Source organism: Aquarana catesbeiana, linkage group LG02 (assembly GCF_042186555.1).
Source record: "Aquarana catesbeiana isolate 2022-GZ linkage group LG02, ASM4218655v1, whole genome shotgun sequence".
Lineage (NCBI taxonomy): Eukaryota > Metazoa > Chordata > Amphibia > Anura > Ranidae > Aquarana > Aquarana catesbeiana.
This window is the reverse complement of record NC_133325.1, coordinates 406,850,067-406,871,070: the sequence shown is the minus strand read 5'-3', so window position 1 is coordinate 406,871,070 and position 21,004 is coordinate 406,850,067. Positions and strand designations below refer to the sequence as shown.

Below are 21,004 nucleotides of genomic sequence, written 5' to 3'. Positions count from 1 at the left end.
ACAGTGATCAGTGCTAAAAATATGCACTGCCACTGTACTAATGACATTGGCTGGGAAGGGGTTAAATATCTAGGGACGATGAAAGTGTTAAAAGGTGCGCACAACGTGTTTATGTGTACTATGTGTGGTGTTTTTACTAAGGGTGTGATGGATTTTTTCCCTGCTTTGCTCCCCGCTGACAGGACGGGGACATAGCCTCTCTCCTCAACAATCAGCGGATGCCAGCGGACATCCACTGGCTGGCACAGAACGGCCACCCAGTAGCAGTAAATCTGCTATGGGGCGGACGGCAAGTGGTTAAATAGGTTTTGCACCATATTTTGTTTTCATAAGCTTCCATTTAAAAGGCACTACAAAGAAAAAAGTAAAAGTAAAAACACGTTAGACAACTTGTAGAATGTGTAAAATATTTATTGAACACGTTTCATGAGATCAAGGAATTTTCTAGCACTTATTGATTTACACTTCGATCACCTCTGTCTCGACACCTCCTTTAGTCACTGCGTCTCACAGAAGCAGTAAACAAAACTGAGTTAAAAATAAGTTACAATTGACAAGCACTTGCTGTTCTGACCCATGTAAGTACTATTCTATCATAAGTGGGAAGAAAGGGAGTTTAGGCACAACATTCCCACTTTCAGAAGTACAAGGGAGAAAAAGTATTTTAAACTCGCTGGGCAAAGTCTCTGTAGAAAATGCAGCCAGACAGGACTAGACAACATGAAATTTAGTGATGTTTACATACATGTATGCATCACTCCCTTGATCTTTTTTTTTTTTTTTTTTTTAAGCAGCAACACAAAATTTTCAAGTTCATGAGGTTCTTAAACAGTGATAGTATATTGCAACTCTCTTGCTTGCACATACTACGCAGTCCCAAAATTCAGGACTGTGTAATTTATTGGATTATGTGGCCGAAGCGCAATAGAATTGCGCACTGTTGAGTGTACATGAAACTGCCCTGATTAATGCAGGTTGGGATTGTGTAAGAGGAATTGCTTTGAAATACAATACATCTCTTCACAGCAGCTTGCCCTAACAATGCATAATAGAGTTTCACTAAAGCAAATTAACTCGTACACGTTTCCTTCTCTGCAATTTAATTATGACTCATTAGCTTGGATTCAGATTGGCAACTTCTGCTGCCCAAAGGCAAGCAATACACCTTGCAAGCCAGGTTACAGAGAGTACACTTTCTTCTATAGTTCAGCCGGGAGATTCAATGGAGATGGGAGGGAAGGGATAAAAAAAAAAAAAATGGGTGGGGGGAATTGCACGTAACAGAAAAAGCCCAATGAAAGCAGCACCGATTGCTGCCAGAATAAAAGCAGCAGTTTAACAGATGCAGTGCAAAATACGGCTGCAGGTTTCTAAATCACAGACACATCTATGTTTTGGCATCAGCCTTGTATTATATGGCATTTATACCAGAAAGAGTATTGTTTTGGACAGGATCAGGGGAGATTAGAAGATTTCATTTTGTTTTAAGTGTTTTTTGGATGGTTAGCTGCCACGAAAACCACAAAGAGGGATTTTGGCTTAAGGCTAAGAGGCAGTGTTCAAACAAAGTGTCATTACAACTAGCTATGGCAGCAAAGAGATGCGATAAGCCCTGAGCAGTCCAGATGTTCAGTCACACAACCTGTCCTGCAGACCTCACTTTGGATCGTTTACTAGTGAGAAAAAGAGTTACTTTGGAGCCTGCATGAAATTTGTTTAATTGGGGGGGGGGGGGGGGGGGGGGGGGGTGGCGATCTACATTTATTATCATCCTCCTGCCCCTGAGCTGCAGGGATTTAAAAAACACTATTGTCAACTTCACATTCATTTGGTCCAATCAACTGCCCCAGTATCTTCTTACTGCACTTCAATATAGGGATTTGTGTACATGATTTCAATGCCATATCTTCACAGATGCTCTCTGCTGTCCCGTGTAATATTCAATACTTGAGCAGAGATACTTTTTATATTCTCAAGCATTTTAATTCTCCCCTGAACACTGATGTCAAAGTTAGTTACATATGTGAATGTAGCAATTCTATAATCCGTCCGTTTACCAAATGAAGTAGGAGGAAAACAAAACTTGACGTTGCATTTTTTTTTTTTTTTTGGTGAACGTGGAACCTACTGCAGTTGCTTTTGAAAGGACGGAGGTGAGAGACCAGTCTTCCGTTGTAGGATCATACAACTCATCTTGATCCATTGCCCATGGTCACAAAGGCCTGGTTTAAACCGCTGTGTTCAATTCCATGTTATTGCATACAGCAGTGTCCGTTGGTTTCCTTGAATCGCAGACGCATCTTGGGCTTGTACTTCTCCAGGTACATCAACTGTTTGGCGTTAAATGCTCCTCTCCGCTTTCTAAAATAAAAAGGTTTTCCATACTTAAACCCCTTATAGCAATCATATTAAAAGTTAAAGCATTTTTTTTTAGTTTATTTTACCAGCTTTTTTTGTTTTCATCATTTATATAAACCTTTATTTTACAAGCACACATATTACATGGGGTTTCCATGACCCGCATTACTTGCTCACTTATGGGCTGCTTCTAACCCCCACTAAGTGCTTGGGAGATGGGCACGTTGATTCCAAAAATAACTCCATTCTACTTGTGCAATTTGATCTCCTGTTGTCCAGACCTAGGCCTATTCACAATAGATAAGAATAACCTATTCAAGTTATTCACAGCCTAGCAGTAACTCAGCTCAGTGAGTATATGTAAGTGTATATATATATATATATATATATATATATATATATATATATATATATATATATATATATATATATATATATATATATATATATATATATATATATATATATATATATATATATATATATACACACACACACACACACACACACACACACACACACACATATATATACATACACACACACACACACTTCAAGTAAAATAAACACGTCACCATTTTTCTAGGTAAATATATTTCTAAAGGTACTATTGACATGACATTTTCACCACGTGTCGGTAACAATCCATACATACAAAGACACCAAAACAAAGAAGTTCAGAATTTAAGTTATGTGTAATAAAATGGAATGACACAGGAAGAGAAAAAAAACGTATTGAACACATGAAGAAAGGGAAGTGCAAAAAGGCATGGAAAGCCAAGACACCAGCTGAAATCCATCAGGCGTTAGAAAGCAATCCTGCCCCTTGTCAGTGCAAATTAATATCAGCTGGTTCAGTCTCAACTGATGGCCTATAAAAAGGTGTCTCATTACCAAGGTGTCCCACAAGAAACCTCTCATGATGGGTAAAAGCAAAGAGCTCTCTCAAGACCTTCACAACCTTATTGTTGCAAAACATAAGGATGGCATTGGTTACAGAAGGATTGTTAAGCTTCAGAATGTTCCAGTGAGCACTGTTAGGGCCATAATCCGGAAAGAACATAATTTCATCATAAACCAGCCACGACCATGTGCTCCCTTCACAAGATTTGACAGAGGAGTGAAAAGAATTATCAGAAGAGTTGTCCAAGAGCCAAGGACCACTTGTGGAGAGCTTCAAAAAGACCTGAAATTAGCAGGTTCAACTGTTTCAAAGGAAACAATAAGTAATGCCATGGCACGTATGCATGCTCACCATGCAAGACTCAATTTCTGAAGAAAAGGCATGTTGAAGCTCGTTTAAAGTTTGCTGCACAACATTTAGACAAGCTTGTGAAATACTGGGATTATATAGTCTGGTCAGATGAGACCAAAATTGAACTCTTTGGATGCCATAATACACACCATATTTGGAGGTCAAATGGCACTGCACATCATCCCAAAAACACCTTACCAACAGTGAAGTTTGGAGGTGGGAACATCATGGCGTGGGGCTGTTTTTCAGCATACAGTACTGGCAAACTTCATATGACTGAAGGAAGAATGAAAGGAAAACTACCAAGACATTCTTGATAAAAGTCTGCTGCCATCTACCAGGATGATGAAGATAAAACGAGGGCGAACATTTCAGCAAGAGGATGATCACAAAGCAACTCTCAATTGGTTTCAAGCTGCTAGAATGGCCCAGCCAATCACCTGACTTGAATCCACAAGAAAATCTATGGAAAGAACTAAAGATCAGAGTTCATAGAAAAGGCCAATGAAACCTTTAGGCTGGGTTCACACCTATGCATGAAACCTTTAGGCTGGGTTCACACCTTTGCAAATTGGATGTGGGTTTCTCAACATCCAATTCACATGGAAGATGATTGTGACCAGCTCTCTATAGAGCCGGTTCATATATCTCCGCTGCGGCTCTGGTGCGAATTTGCACAGGGGTCCTGTGCGTCTTTTGATCAGTTTCAGGCCTGAATTCAGCCAAAAATTCAGGCTAAAATCGGACCTGAAATGGTGAATGGAGATGCACCAGACCCCTGCTGTGAGCCGCATGCGGCAATAGTGTGAACCCAGTCTTAAGATATTAATTCTGTTTGTGTGGAAGAATGGGCCAAAATCACACCTGAGCAATGCATGTGACTCGTTTCTCCATATAGGAGGCATCTTGAAGCTGGCATTACCAACAAAGGATTTTGTATGAAGTATTAAATACATTTCAGTTAGCATGCTCAATACTTTTTCCCCCTGTGTCATTCCATTTTATTACACATATCTTAATTTCTGAACTGAAGTTTTGGTTTCTTTGAATGTATGGATTGCATATTTAATGTCAATAGCACCTTTAGAAATAGATTTACCTAGATAAATGGTGACGCCTTCAATACTTAGTTTATCCGCTGTAAAAAAAAAAAAAAAAAATTTAGGATTTGTAGTAAATGCTTTTGGGCCGCATCAACTCCTCAGCTTTTCATTTCTTTCTTAGGCAGATAACACATGGGCAACTTTGCCGCTAGGAATCCTAATACTGATAATTTATAAAAATCAACAGCGGCATGGTCACTAAGAGGAGACCTGTTTTGTACCTATGGAATTGCCCCCTCATTAGCTGAGAATTTGAGATGATTTGTTGTTGGTGACAGAATTGCCGTGTGTCATCAAGGAAGCAGATGTAGGCTTTTGGCTAAATGTTATTTTACATTATTTGTATGAACCTTATGGTGGTGCCCCAAGAAAGATACACTGTCCCGCTGATACTCAGGAGTAGGGGTGCCGACTAGAGATATCACTCATCCAGTAGTGTAAATGATTAAAGCATGAAAATAGCTGCTTGCCTATAGCCGCTTAAATTTGCGCACACTCGTAGAATGGCGCCAAACTTTAGTACTTAAAAATATCCATAGGCGACGCTTTAAAATTTTTTACAGGTTACATGTTTAGAGTTAGAGTTACAGAGGAAGTCTTGGGCTAGAATTATTGCTCTTGCTCCAACGATCGTGCTGATGACTCACGTGTGGTTTAAACGTCGTTTACATATGCGGACGCAACCAATGTATGCGTTCGCTTCTGTGTGAAGCGCATCTGGGGCGCTTTCGTTTTTAATTCTATTATTGTTTTTGTTTTTTTTAAACTATCCTTTTAAAAAAAAATGTGTTCACTTTTATTTCTATTACAAAGGAATGTAAACATACCTTGTAATAGGAATAGTGCATGACAGGTCCTCTTTATGGAGAAATGTGGGGTCAATAAGACCCCACATCTCACCACCATGCTGGAAAGCCTGCGACCTTCCAGCCGAGTCCCCGAAATTTTCTTCCGCCGGCACGGACATGTCATGTTGCGCTCAGGCCTCAGAGTCAGAGAGACTGCCAAGGACCATCTGGCCCTCAGTTTTCTCTACGGCTAACCTCTGGAGCCAGTGGATTCCTTCTCCGCATCATCAATCGCATGGGCGAGCTGGTAGAAGCACCAGAGGGAGGCGGGGGTGCAGCTGCAGGCATCATTCAGATATCCCCACTGAAAGCCCAGGATGTCATGTGACGTTTTGTGGTATGGAAGTGGCTAAACTAGGATAGGGTCAGGTGAGCGGCAGTTGTCCTGCTATAATCATTTCACATTATTCGTTTAAGGTTACTGATCTTTTATATCATTTTTTCATAACTTGCACGAATTCAAGCTCACAAATGAATATTTAAAACAGGGTTCTCCCATTACATTTCACAAAGCATACTGGCCTTTTTATTAAGATAGTCCTAGTCCAACAGTGCCTGCTCACTGTTTGGCTGTCTTTCTTTAGCTGAAAGAAAAGCTATGTGGGTCATTACAAGCTAAAGACAAGTGGAAGGGGTATCCCTACTCTGATAAAATGGTCATCTATGAGTCATGACCGGGGCTAATGGGTATAGACATCACAGGCTATTCATGGCATGGCTTTTTTATTAAAGGAGGCAAAAAAGAATATTCATTGATTAGAATATTAAATGAGATGTCTATGTGGAGGCTGGTCAATGTTCCATATTTAATGCACATTAACATGTCTGCATTCATTGGGCTGACAGCTGTTGACATCAATGCGTATATGACAATGCAAGTGTGATGAAAGAAATCTTGCATCTTCAGCATTAATATTTGTTATAACACATAAATCCACTAAACAGCAATACTTTGAATTTCAGAAAACATTCATGAAGGTTATCACTATCTCTTAGCTTGATTGCCTGCTAAAATTAGTGGGGAAAATAGAAAACAAAATGTTTAGCCTAAAGCAAAACTCCAGGCAAACAACCAAGTGCACAGCTGGAATGTATACATTTTTGAACAGCAAGGGCAGGCCCCCTCCCTTTGTGATACACACTCCGTCGCACTGGCCAGGAATATGAAACCATTCACTCCTAGTTTTTAGCTTTTGCAGACTACTGTGTCACCAGCCTGCACAGTGGACAATGTATCAGTAGTACCTGGTGTTCTTGTTTTCCCTTCAGATGTAACTTCTGACGAAACACACATAGGGCGGGGCATATGATCTAATATCCCTACGCATGCGCACTGTATGGTGGACTATGATGAGCTTTATTTATTTTTTTCGGCTTTGCAAGTGTTTAGGTTTATAATAAATTAGCATTTTATGACTTTACACTATGTATGGTCTTTTTCTTTAATGAGATACATATAATCTGAGCATTTCTGGAAGTGAAGGGTGATAATGTGGGGCCAAGTTCCTTACTGGCTACCATCTGTTTAATATTATGAAAGAGAGCTTGCAATCTTCATAAGGGGTCTCTGGATTTGATAAGAAGCGTATTTTTAGTGGTAGCGGTGAAGAATTTAAGTGGTCAAAAGAAGTCATTATTACACAGTATATAATTTTATTGGACTTTTGCATAATATTTCACAATCAGTGTACTGGACTTAAGCTGGCCATACATGGATCGAAATTCAGCCGGCTCAACAGGGACAGGCCAAATGTTGATCCATGTATGGGCAGTCTAATTGTACCCAAAAATCAATTAACTTGTATACAACCAGCCTGTTGGATTTTTTACATGCGATTACTGCTGCCGGCTATAGCCGGTAGCAGTAATCCTTGTGTCCTGCTGCCAGAGAAGGCAGGATACTCCCTCCCTCACCAGCAGAATACAACAGCGCTATGGGAGGCTTTCCTCATCAACACTGACTGACGCGGGAAATTTAGCAATTTTCTTTCCTTCCAGAAAAATCGAATCATCTATTGACTGCCTTAAAAACTTATACTGAGATTGTCACCAGACAAACCAAAAAAAAAAAAAAAATCCCAGGACTTCCCCAAACAACAGGACTAAGATAGGCAATGATTTCAGCGATGCAGCCCTCCTAGGATTGGGCAGTCCTTCCAAGCACTGACAAAAATATACACAAGAGGGCGCAAACGCCTAGTGCATTACCACAAAAAAAAAAAAAAAAATTATTGAAAACACATAATAGTGTTATACTCACAGTGGGAATAAAATCAAGCATGCCATATACAACGCTCCAACTGGTGAGACAGGCGACTATGGCCAAACGGTGAATAAACTTTCGGGGGAACAGACCTGCTTATACTGAGATGGGATTTAGATTATGCACCTATTTTGTTTGCAGTCGATTCACTATTGTACGTCTATTATATTCACTATTCTTAAAGAGAGAGTGCTATCTTTGTGGATACCAGTGGAAGCAGCTATCTTGACTGTGATATTAGTGAATCTTTTTTGTTTTGTTTATACCATTTAAACTCCTTTGATGTTTTGTTGATTACATTAGCACAGGGTTCACTAGGGTTTAGTAATGTTATGACTGCTTGTCTAATAAAGGGTCTGGAGGCAGCGATGTTACACAGGAAGCTGCAAAGCTAAACCAGTAACTTGGGGTATCACCTATGCAGTGTGGCAAGGGCACAGAACTCACAAAGCTGGATTACCAGAATTACAAATGCTGCGACAGGTAAAGCTAGTACTTTCTGGTTTATGGAGGACAAAATTTTAAGTAACTTTGCAGTTTTTCAAAACATGGTTTTAACATATTTGCTGTGCCATACATGTGATATAGGTACACTTCTTCCAGAGAGCGGTTTATTTCTTGTTTCAGCAAGATGCTGAGAAAAACAGTTTAACAATCTGTTTGTGAGCAGCCTTGTTTACCAAGCATGGAGGTCTCATGAGGTAAAGGCAGAGAAAGCGCGCAAGAGAGGAGGGGGGGGGGGGGGGGGGAGATGTTGGAAATTAGCTTACTTACTCCCTGATAAACTGCACGGCGTCCTCGTACTTCATCCCACATTCAATCAGCGCTAAAGCAACCAGCACAGGGGCCCTGGAAGAAGAAAAGGACAGCACAGAGATTAGTAGAGTATGCATTTCTCAGACTCCATCCTTGGGGCTCCCTGGAAGCACAGACACCAGGAAAAGATTATTAATTGGATTAGAACACAGTCAGCTTTACATCTTTGCACATCTATTGCAAAAGCTGCCCGCGATGCAACATTGAATAACGAAGCTTCTTAAAAATAAAATCTGGTGTCAGACAACTACCTCAACAACCTTCAGGCATTGGAATGCAGTAAAAGGTTAAATTTACTTACATTCATCATCTCCACTCACAGTCAATTTTTTACTAAAAATGTACACAGGCTGCACTGAAAGCGATCATCCAAATCAGTACACCCTGGGCTCAGGGCACATTATCCAAAGTTCTCTTCTATCCCACTGCTCGATATTTCCTCATCTGTATCTTGCCATGCTGCCAGATTGAACTCTGCAACGTTCCCTCCTATAAAACACTCACAGCCCCTTGTGCCCACAGGCAGCGCCCGCCAGCTCCAGTATAATAAGTGTTGTATGCTAATTAAACAGATCCATGGCACACCAATTATCCATCACAAATACACCAGATGCTGCTTCATTTCTGTTACTGATATTATCTTGCAACCCATCCAAAAAGCACCTTGCATGAAACTATACATACAGATTAAGCAGTTTCCTCTAGTGTGGTCAGACATCCCTTTCAAACCTAATTTGCAGAAATGTACAGTAAACATGTAAACTCTGCTGCATTAGGCCACAAGCACATGGACGAGTAAATCCCTGCATTTTCTTCAGGTACCTGGGAGGTACAGATGCAGTGTTCAGCCAGTAGGGAGTAGGACGTTGTTCCAAGCAGTACTCACATTTGGGGGCCCTATGTGTTCAGGGTATACGCACACAGTTCTAAATGGGAGTACAGCTTGAAAGAGTACATACATACACACACACACACACACACTGTCTACTAGCCTATTATGACACTGCCTTGCAGAGGATTTTTTTTTTCTTTAAACTGCAGTTTACTACTGCAGTAAGAGAATCCTAGCTATTACGTATACGTTCACAAGAGAGCTCTTTCACACATGCGCTCTCTCCCCTGATGAAGTGGCTCCGAGTTCAGAGTTTGAGTGCTCACTCCTGTGACATTGAAAATGACCAGTAATAGCTTTGCCTCCCCTAACAATATCCCCTAGCAGGTCAGGCTTCATGAGGAATGTAAATGGCCAAACCTATGGCAAAGGCATTATTCAAATGTAAAGTTTGTTATCTACAGACGCCCCTTATCTGCATAGGCAGTTTTTATGGTAAAGTTGAACTAACCGTTCAAGAGTATGTTTATCCCTTTCATGACTAAGTGTATTTTTGACATTTGGTGTTTACAAATTAAAATCCATATTTTTTGCTAGAAAACTACTTAGGGCCCCCAAACATATATATATATATATATATATATATATATATATATATATATATATATATATATATATATATATATATATATATATATATATATATCACACATACATACAGAGAATCTAGAGAATAAAATGGCGATTGTTGCAATATTTTATATCACGCTGTATTTATGCAGCGGTGTTTTAAAACGCAACTTTTTGGGAAAAGGAACACTTTCATGAATTTAAAAAAAAACAAACCGTAAAGTTAGCCCAATTTTTTCATATAATGTGAAAGATGATGTTACGCCGAGTAAATAGATACCAAACATGTCACGCTTTATAATTGCAAGCACTCGTGGAATGGCAACAAACTACAGTACCTAAAAATCTCCATAGGCGACGCTTTAAATTTTTTTTACGGTTACCAGGTTAGAGTCACAGAGGAGGTCTAGTGCTAGAATTATTACTCTCGCTCTGACGATCGTAGCGATATCTCACATGTGTGATTTGAACACTGTTTACATATGCGGGCGCGACTTCCGTATGCGTTTTCTTTGGTGCGCAAGCTCGCGGGGTAGGGGGCGCTTTAAAAAAAAAAAATATATATATATATATATATATATATATATATATATATATATATATATATATATATATATATATATATATATATATATATATTTTTTTTTTTTTTTTTTCCTATTTATTTTTATATTAATACAATTTTTTTGATCACTTAGAAAATGCACAATCGTGATAAATTGTGTAAGTGATTCTGCGCAGCAATTGCTCAATACATAGTGCTAATGCATGAAAACTGCACACCTAATAAAATTTCTCCCAGTATGGAACCACAGTAAATAAAGATGTGAATCAAAAGTGAATGTCCTTCAATAATAAGAAAAACATAAAACATAAAAACGTGAATCAAAGTGACTAAGTGCTGTTCAATCACATAAATCGCATACAAAAACATACATAAACTGTGACTGATAAAGTGAACATGCGTTGCTGGGTGATCTGGTGACTGTTCGTGGCAATGGATACCCACTGGGGGCTCCCAGAACTCTCACCTCAATGACACAATAAAAGTGCCTGTGTGCATTCAGTGGGTCTGTGCTTGTTCTGGTCCAGTTTTAGTGTTGGCGTCCTAATCCGTCTTAGGGGAGAAGACACTTCCTCCGATAGATGGGCTCCATATAGGGGTAGTTAAAAGCAAAGGACTCCAATAGTGTAATATTGTTAAGCCAAGGAATTTATTAAAATAATATAACTGCTTACATAAAAGTAAACGACAAAGCGCCAAACAACAGTGGAACCAGCGTGTTAGCGGTACTCGCTACGTCACTTCCGGTCCGCGCTACGTATTTCCGGTTACGTCCTACGCGTTACGTCATATCACGTGACTTCTTCAGGGCCCAGAAGAAGGGCCCTGAAGAAGTCACGTGATATGACGTAACGCGTAGGACATAACCGGAAATACGTAGCGCGGACCGGAAGTGACGTAGCGAGTACCGCTAACACGCTGGTTCCACTGTTTGGCGCTTTGTCGTTTACTTTTATGTAAGCAGTTATATTATTTTAATAAATTCCTTGGCTTAACAATATTACACTATTGGAGTCCTTTGCTTTTAACTACCCCTATATGGAGCCCATCTATCGGAGGAAGTGTCTTCTCCCCTAAGACGGATTAGGACGCCAACACTAAAACTGGACCAGAACAAGCACAGACCCACTGAATGCACACAGGCACTTTTATTGTGTCATTGAGGTGAGAGTTCTGGGAGCCCCCAGTGGGTATCCATTGCCACGAACAGTCACCAGATCACCCAGCAACGCATGTTCACTTTATCAGTCACAGTTTATGTATGTTTTTGTATGCGATTTATGTGATTGAACAGCACTTAGTCACTTTGATTCACGTTTTTATGTTTTATGTTTTTCTTATTATTGAAGGACATTCACTTTTGATTCACATCTTTATTTACTGTGGTATCATACTGGGAGAAATTTTATTAGGTGTGCAGTTTTCATGCATTAGCACTATGTATTGAGCAATTGCTGCGCAGAATCACTTACACAATTTATCACGATTGTGCATTTTCTTAGTTTTATTAATAGTGAGGGGTGTTCACTATATTCGATTTTGCAGCATCAATATTATTAATATTACATTTTATTTTCCACACGGTTTCAATATAGTAGCGCAGAAGTCCATCCTAGGATATTTTTTGATCACTTGTTGCTGTCACAAGGAATGTAAACATTCCTTGTGACAGTAATAGGTGGTGACAGGTACTCTTTAGGGAGAGATCGGGGGTCTGAAAGACCTCCAATCCCTCCTTTGCACTTCAGAGTATTCAGATCGCCGTTTTCGGCAATTCTGAATACTGTATATTTTTTTTTAAAACAGGCGCCATTGGCAGCCGAGTAAACGGGAAGTTACGTCATGACATCGCTTCTGTGTTTACTATTAGGAGACTGGAACAAAGCCGCTTACAGCTTCGTTCCAGTCTGTCCCTAGCCGCCGGAGGCGGATTGTTGATCGGGCCTCCCGATGCAACAGGAAGCCCGGTAAGAGCGGCGGGGGGGGGGGACGGGACGACGGACGACATCCCCCTCCTGCTCCTCCAGTATAACAGCTGAGCGGCTTTTAGCCGCATCGGTTGTTATCCCTGGATAGCCGATCGCCTGCTCTAAAAAATGTTACCGGGATGATGCCTGCAGCTGCGGGCATCATCCCGGTATAACCCCCGAAAGCCGAGGCCGCACATCTGCGTACGCTCGGAGGGATGGGGGTATACTTCACATTTTAGTCTGCATTTCTTTCATGTCAAATACCTGGTTGATCCTACCAGTCTCTCATTTCATTGACGAGAGCTGACTATAGCAAGTATGGGAACAGATTTGGACTTCCATGGTCAGTTTGTGTCCATAGGCTTGCTGTATACAAGATGCCATGCCAATGCATAGCGTGCCTGCCTGCCCCAGCTCTGCCCTAACTAGACCTCCTCTGTTTTATGCTAACGTGAACACTAGGAAAACAGCATGTGCATCTCTACCGTTTCTCTAGTGTGCACAGCAATAGAAATTGATTGGATTGATGGTGGGCAGACTATTGGGGTTGATTTACTAAAACTGGAGAGTGCACAATCTGGTGCAGCTCTGCATAGAAACCAATCAGTTTCCATTTTTTTTTTTGGTCAAAGCTTGATTTAATGAGCTGAAGTTAGAAGCCGATTGGCTACCATGCAGTGCTGCGCCAGATTTTGCACTCTTCAATTTTAGGAAATCAACCCCTCTGTTTCAATAGTGCCTCACGCAGTACAAACACTTTTAGGCAAAGTGCATCCAGATTGAATTTAGCCTCCAGTTGGTAGCATCCCTGGCAAAGGGTTAACCTACCTGCCCAATCCTGCCACACAGTGGACAGCAATGCAGGAACGTGGTTCTTCTCGAAATTTGTTTTTTAATAGATTCAGCCAATCTTCAACTATCTGAGTAGGGGGTGGAGCTCCATCATCAAATGGCCAGTCCTTAATGAGAGAAAAAAAAAAAAAAGATAGCAGAAGTATTAGGAAAAAGGGCATTTTAGATCTTTTTCTGTGATCTAAAACATTGACAAAATGTGTTTAGAGATGGTATGAATGATTAAGATTAAAGAAGCACATTTTTATATGATTACATCCCTCGTGCCAAGTGCATCAGCAATAACAAGCTGACAAGTAAATCTGTGCAATTTTAACCACTTAAAGACAAAGCCTCTCTTTTTCAGACTCTGTGTTTACAAGTTAAAAACACGTTTTTTTTTTTGCTAGAAAATTACTTAGGAAAAAAAATGTATAATGTTTGGGGGTTCTAACACCCTAGAGCAGTGATGGCAAACCTTGGCACCCCAGATGTTTTGGAACTACATTTCCATGATGCTCCACTACACTGCAGCATGCATAAGCATCATGGGAAATGTAGTTCCAAAACATCTGGGGTGCCAAGGTTCGCCATCACTGCCCTAGAGAATAAAATAGCGGTCATTGCAATACTTTTTGTCACACCGTATTTGTGCAGCAGTCCTACAAGCGCACTTTTTTGGAAAAAATTCACTTTTTTAAATAAAAAAAAATAAAACAGTAAAGTTAGCCCAATTTTTTTTTATATTGTGAAAGATAATGTTACGCCGAGTAAATTGATACCAAACATGTCATGCTTCAAAATTGCGTCCGCTCGTGGAATGGCGACAAACTTTTACCTTTAAAAAGCTCCATAGGCAACGTTTAAAAAATTCTACAGGTTGCATGTTTTGAGTTACAGAGGAGGTCTAGGGCTAGAATTATCGCTCTCACTCTAATGATCACGGCGATACCTCACATGTGTGGTTTGACCACTGCTTTTATATGCGGGCGCTACTCATGTATGCGTTCGCTTCTGTGCGCAAGCTCATCGGGGAAGGGCGCTTTAAATTTTTTTTTCTTATTTATTTTACTTGATTGTTTATTTTTACAGTAAAAAAACAAAAAAAAAATTGGGCCACTTTTATTACTATTACAAGGAATGTAAACATCCCTTGTAATAGAAAAAAGCACAACAGGTCCTCTTAAATATAAGATCTGGGGTCAAAAAGTCCTCAGATCTCATATTTGGACTTAAATGCTTCAGTCGCCACCGCCGGGACTATAAGTGAGCCTTGAGAGGAATGTGAGGTAGTAGGCTGACTCAGGGATGGGTTTGCTAGCGAAGAGCGAAATGATTGGATAGTCGCATCAAGTTCTTTTTTAACAGATGCAATCAAGTCGCTGCAAGCGGAAGAAGCTTCATTAACTAGCAAATCAATACAGACTTGACATAATGTCTTCTTCCATCCTTCAGGTAGCTTGGATTTACATGAAGGGCATTTCCTTTTTGCCACTGGATCAGAGCTCTTGGCCTGCCATGAGACAAAAAAGAAGAAACCATCCCAGTGAGACAACCTATCCTTTTCCCAAGGATGCTCACCACAGGTGCACAGTAAGAACTAAACTGCCTTATGTGCCCAGACGGGCCCCTGCCACGGGGGGAGGGAGGGAGGGAGGGAGGGGAGAGAGAGAGAGAGAGAGAGAGAGAGAGAGAGAGAGAGAGAGAGAGAGAGAGAGAGAGAGAGAGAGAGAGAGAGAGAGAGAGAGAGAGAGAGAGAGAGAGAGAGAGAGAGAGAGAGAGAGAGAGAGAGAGAGAGAGAGAGAGAGAGAGAGAGAGAGAGAGAGAGAGAGAGAGAGAGAGAGACCCCACAGTACAAGGAGGACAGTATACAACTGCCCCTTACCTGGGCCTTGCTGGTGCCTGTCCCACTCGCTGCCGCCATCGATTCCATCGAGGAGCGCTTGCTGTGTTGTGTGGCTAAAACGCCGGTTCCGGACTCCAATAGCACCAGTCCGGAACAGCTAATAAGCACCAGCCCCATTCCCCCCCCTTTCCCTCTGCGATTTCCGGCGGAAATGACGCCGCACGCCTGTTCCGTGGGCGCCGCCCCCTTTCCGGATGCCTCACTTTCGGCGGATGGAGCCCCGCTGCCATCCCCAAGATGGCAGCGGTGCAATAAGCAACAGGCGGTGGACCTGAGAAAAAAAACAGAGTAAACGGCCACCGCCTGTCTTTGCCGCGCCGCCTAGGAGTGATGCCCACGACAGTCAGACTCACCCTGAGCCCAGATGAAGAGGGAGAGGGAGCCCAGCCAGCAGCACCTAACATCAGCTGTGGAATGGGAGGAACAGCTCTCATGAGGTAAAAAGCATTTGGTGAAAAACACAGGAAACCTGAGCTCCCAGGACAGCACCTGAGAGCCCTGACTTCCCCACGAAGTGTTCCCTCCGGAGGAAACACAAAAACTGACAATGTGTGGAAAGGAGCCTCCTTTTAAAGTTTGGTGGAAGAGGTGTTTCCTGTTTGCAAGGGAAGGAGTCACTCTCTCAAGTGCTGTCCTGAAAGACGATAAGGGAAATAAAAAATTTTTTTTGTCATTTGAAAAAAATGATAAAAAAAAAAAAAAAAAAAAAAAAAAAGTGTGCCTTTAAGACGTATGGACGGAAGTGACGTTTGGAGATGAGTGAGGGGAAGATGGCCCCCACCTATCTCCATACCCAGCCACGGACAGGTTCCGATCGCCTCCGCCGCCAACGGTTCCGGTAAGCAGCGGAGGGCGCGGGAGAGCCGGGCCCCTCTCCCGCCGCCAACGGTGATCTTGTGGCGAATCCACCGCAGAGACCACTATTATTGTTAACAGGACAGCGCACTGAAAAGCTGGTCGGCAAGTGGTTAAGCCAGCTTTCAGAAGGAATTTCTAAAAGTTTTACATTTAAAAAAGAAGCTGTTATACACAAATGTCAAATGAAGCTGAAATTGCTAAACAAAGGGCATAGGAAGGAAGACAACATTTAAGACAACAAGAGGTGCAGAATTCTATCATTCTCTCATAGAAGCTTTATCCTCTTCCATACCGGGACTATTCTGGCACTCCTCTCCTACATGTAAAAATGATAATTTTTTTGCTAGCAAATTAGTCAGAACCCCCAAACATTATGTTTTTTTTTAGCAGAGACCCTAGGGAATAAAATGGTGGTCGTTGCAACCTTTTATGTCACAAGGTATTTGCGCAGCAATTTTTTTTAACAAGTTTTTCTAGGGAAAAATAAATAAATAAATATAAATATAAATATATATATAAATATATATTAAAAAAAACAAAAAAACAAAAACCACAAACACACTAAAAGTTAGCCCAATTTTTTTGTATAATGTGAAAGATACGCCGCGTAAATAGAAACTCAACGTGTCGCGCTTTAAAACTGCGCACACTGGTGGAATGGTGCCAAACTTCGTTACTTTAAAAATCTCCATAGACCAAGCTTTAAAGATGATTACAGGTTACCCGTTTAGAGTTGCAGAGGAGGTCTTGGGATAGAATTGCTGCTCCTTGAACATTCGGGGCGATACCTCACATGTGTGGTTTGAACGCCGTTTACATATGTGGGCGCAAAGTATGTATGCGTTTGCTAATGCGTGTGAGCACGTGGGGACAGGGGTGCTTTACTTTATTTTTTTTTATCACTTTCATTCCTATTACAAGGGATGTAAAAATCCCTTGCAATTAGGAATAGGGAATGAAAGGTCCTCTTTATAGAGAGATGTGGCGTCTTTAAGATCCCACATCTCTCCTCTAGGTTGGAAAGACAAAAAACAAAACAAAACAAAAAAAAAAAAAAAAACACACCCGATCTCAGCCTTTCCAGCCAAATACACTGCACTGTTTAATACTGCTGGACTTTTTAATACTTAAAAACGGCACGCTAAGCCTCCGAAGGTCATCGAGACCGTCGGGGGCCGTCTGGTCTGCAGAATTCTCTATGGTGAATGTCCCCTCCCGCCGCCTGGAAAAAAAACAAAAAAAAAAAAAAAATCAAGCGGCTGAACAGCCACTATGCATGTTCTCACAGTGCAGGGAATTGGAAGTGGGAAAAAAAATTTCTGAATGATGACTGCAGCTGCAGGCATCATTCAGATATCCCCACTCAAACCCAGGACATGTCATATGACGTACTGCGGGCGGGAAGTGGTTAAACAATCAGGTTTTAGTCCAATGCATTAAAGTGGTTGTATACCCCCCCCCTTTTTTTTTTTTTAACCTACAGGTAAGGCTTACCTGTAGGTAAAATGAATATCTCCTAATCCTGTACGGTTTAGGAGATATTCACTTTGAATGCAGCCGCTGACGTCAGCGGGGTATGCGCTGCGAAGACCCGGCTGAAGGTCCGGCAGACGCTGCCGGACCTTGCCGGACCTTGCCGGGAAGAAGACCCCCGCGCATGCGCGGTAGTAACGTAATCGCCGCTCATAGCACCGGAGCCGCGAACCCAGAAGAAACATGTCAGCTCCCTCGGCGTGGACTGGAATCAGATGCCAAGGCCTTGTTCTAAGGTCCATACTAGCTCATTATGCCTTTGCTTTACAGGTTTTTTTTTGTTTTTTTAAAAGGGGTACATTTGTTTTGGGCTACAGGAGCCTGCAAAGTATTGCACCCCTAATCAGTGGTTCTGCACACTCTTCCTCCATATTGCTAGAGGCAATCACCACTGTGTTCTCCGGGCGGGGACAGCTTCCTTCACTACCAGAACACAATGGCTCGGTAGGAAGGATTCCCCTGTCAACACTGATAGTGGTTGCAAAAAATTTATTTTCTCTGTCTATGGCTGGCCTTAGTAAACCAAGGTCTCATACACATGGTATGAAAATCAGAAAATTCTGAAGATGACCTGTCTGCGGATTTCCGATCTTCAGTACGGTGCATTCCACAGACGATTTGACTTTTACATCAAAGGCTGGAAGTGCAGGCTATAAAATTTTTGCCTGATGTAAACTCAATGTCTGATTTTTGATTGGCAAGTACAGGAATCCATCACACAAAAGTCGAAAGTACAAACACGCACGGTCGGAATCAAGGAACAACTGGAAGTTCGGTCTTGTAAACTACTGTTCGTAATCTTGAATTAACATTTGTGACGCGGCACTTGATGATGAAATGTCAAAATTCTCAGCTTCTTTATTGGGATAATAATGAAGCTGCTTTGCATGTAGTTATGCCAAATGTATTTTAACCACTTGCTTACTGGGCACCTAAACCCCCCTCCTGCCCAGACCAATTTTCAGCTTTTAGAGCTGTCTAGCGACAATTGCGCGGTTATACAACACTGTACTCAAATGAAATTGTTATCATTTTTTCCCACAAATAGAGCTTTTTGTTGGCATTTGATCACCTTTGGGTTTTTCATTTAAAAAAAAAAAAAAAAAAAACGTTTTATATTTTGTTAAAAAATTTTGCAAACAGGTCATTTTTCTTATTCATTGATGTACGCTGATGAGGCTACACTGATGGGCACTGATGAGGCGACACTGATGGGCACTAATAGGCAGCACTGCTAGGTGGCACTTATGAGGCACTGATAGGTGGCACTGATTGCTGGCATTGGCAGGTGGTACTGGTGGGCACAGAGGCTCTTCATCTTCGGGACCGATGTCCCTTCAAACAGAAGCCGGCAATCAGCTTTTTTTCTTCTCACGCTGAAAAAAATATTAATAAAAAAACGATTACCGATCCTCTGTTTACATCACGTGATCAGCTATCATTGGCTGACAGCTGATCACGTGGCAAGGGGCCGGGATCAGCCCCTTATGAGGATCTGTGATCACCCGAGTCTCATCGACTCGGGTGATCACAGTGCGCGCCGAGCGCCCCCTTCAAGGGGGGCGTGTCCAGCTTTGAAAGGGGAGGATGTCAATAGACGGCCTTCCGGCAAAGCAGATCCGCGCTGTAGCCATCATTTGGCTATAGCGCGGATCTTAACGTGTTAAAAGGCATTTGTTTTGTACGATCTTGAAAATCGCGAATCAGCAGTCACCAAACTTTTAGGGATAAAGAGCCACAGGGCCCTAATTCGGACTTTACAGGCAAGATGGACAATAGTATAGTGCAAAAGTATATTTTATTAACAATGAATCATATCAAAACAGGTCAAGTAAAAAGAGAATTAAAAACATACGATAGGCATATGATAGTAATGAGTATTATTACAGCGAGCCCCTGTCCAGACACACAGGGGCTCACTGCCGTTCATTTGGGGTCTACCTTCTTATTTACACTAGATACTCATTACTATCATATGCCTATCATATGTTTTTAATTCTTTTTTACTTGACCTGTTTTGATATGATTCATTTTTAATAAAATATATTTTTGCACTATACTATTGTCTATATTGCCTGTAAAGTCTGAATTAGGGCCTTGTGGCTCTTTATCCCTTCCCTCCTTCAATTTAAGTATATACGGATGTGGCTTTAGTAGTGTTATTTCAATTTTCAAACTTCTACTAACATGAAATTAGCAGAAGGGGACCAAAGGGTGGTGCTTGAGAAACAAACTTCCTCTTTATACTCTCATAGTATGTCACTATGTTCGTGTTTGTCAAACGACAGTTTGTGGATAGTTAGTATGCTAGACAAAATCATGGACACACCCTTTTGCCAAAAATCCGACGCTCGGTCGTCCAACAATCAGACCTAATTTTTTTGCTTACTAGTCGCAAGTAGAAGTTGAATAGGTTACTAAAGTCACAAAAATTCTTGTACGACAGAGAAAAAAAATAAAAAAATAAAAATTGGGAGTGATGTCATGTGTTGTAGTGTATTTGTATTTTCGGATGACAACTGTATTGACTAAACAAAAATCACACTATCTGGTATCGTACTTGTCCGATTTAATATTGGATGAACTGTGATCGGCTCTCAAAAGCTCTGTATTAACTATCCAATTATCGTACGATCGCGTCGAAAGCGGTATTTTTCGTCCAATTTTCAGATTGTGTGTACGGGCCATTAGTCTCCGTAAATCAAGGCAGCTGCTGGAACCAGGACGACACCATATTTATACACTGAGAGGTAAGAAGTTCATTCATTATGTTCCATTTACTCCATAATACTTTGGTGGACAAAAAAAAGTGCAAAAAAAAAAAAAAAAATCAACTGTAGGCTTGGTTTAGATTTTCTGATCAACTATCTAAAGTAACCAAGACTAATCAGATAGAATTCTTGTTCTCTCAACTTTACAGTTACAATTCAGATTTTATGTCTAAAATGCCATAACACTCTGCTCTAGGCTCCTGCTATCTTTCATGTCTACACTTACTGAAAGGACAGTGTACTTTGATACGCTGACCTATTTCAATGATGGTGTTGTCCATTCAAACAAATGAGCAGTTACCTGTTATTCGGCACCTTCACACTGCGGTGTTTCTGTCCTGTTATACTGTGTTCCTTTTAAGCAGATTTTTTTTCATGATAGAACACCACTTCTATGTAACAAACAATGATCTGCACTTGCAATGAAGCACTTAGACAAAGCTCATTTATTTCTCTTGTCCAGCT

At 41.1% G+C, this 21,004-nt stretch overlaps 1 protein-coding gene across 1 annotated transcript in view; it reads right to left on the bottom strand.

The window, feature by feature from the left end:
- Positions 1 to 390: 390 nt before the first annotated feature.
- PTP4A2 (protein tyrosine phosphatase 4A2) overlaps positions 391 to 21,004 on the bottom strand; it is an 86,367-nt gene continuing 65,753 nt past the window's right edge. The window contains exons 4-6 of the mRNA XM_073615392.1: positions 13,469 to 13,599; positions 8,602 to 8,676; positions 391 to 2,361 (exon numbers count right to left, since the gene is read on the bottom strand). Coding sequence (XP_073471493.1) covers positions 2,253 to 2,361; positions 8,602 to 8,676; positions 13,469 to 13,599 — 315 coding nt within the window. The 3' untranslated portion in view covers positions 391 to 2,252. The remainder of the gene's footprint in view (positions 2,362 to 8,601; positions 8,677 to 13,468; positions 13,600 to 21,004) is intronic.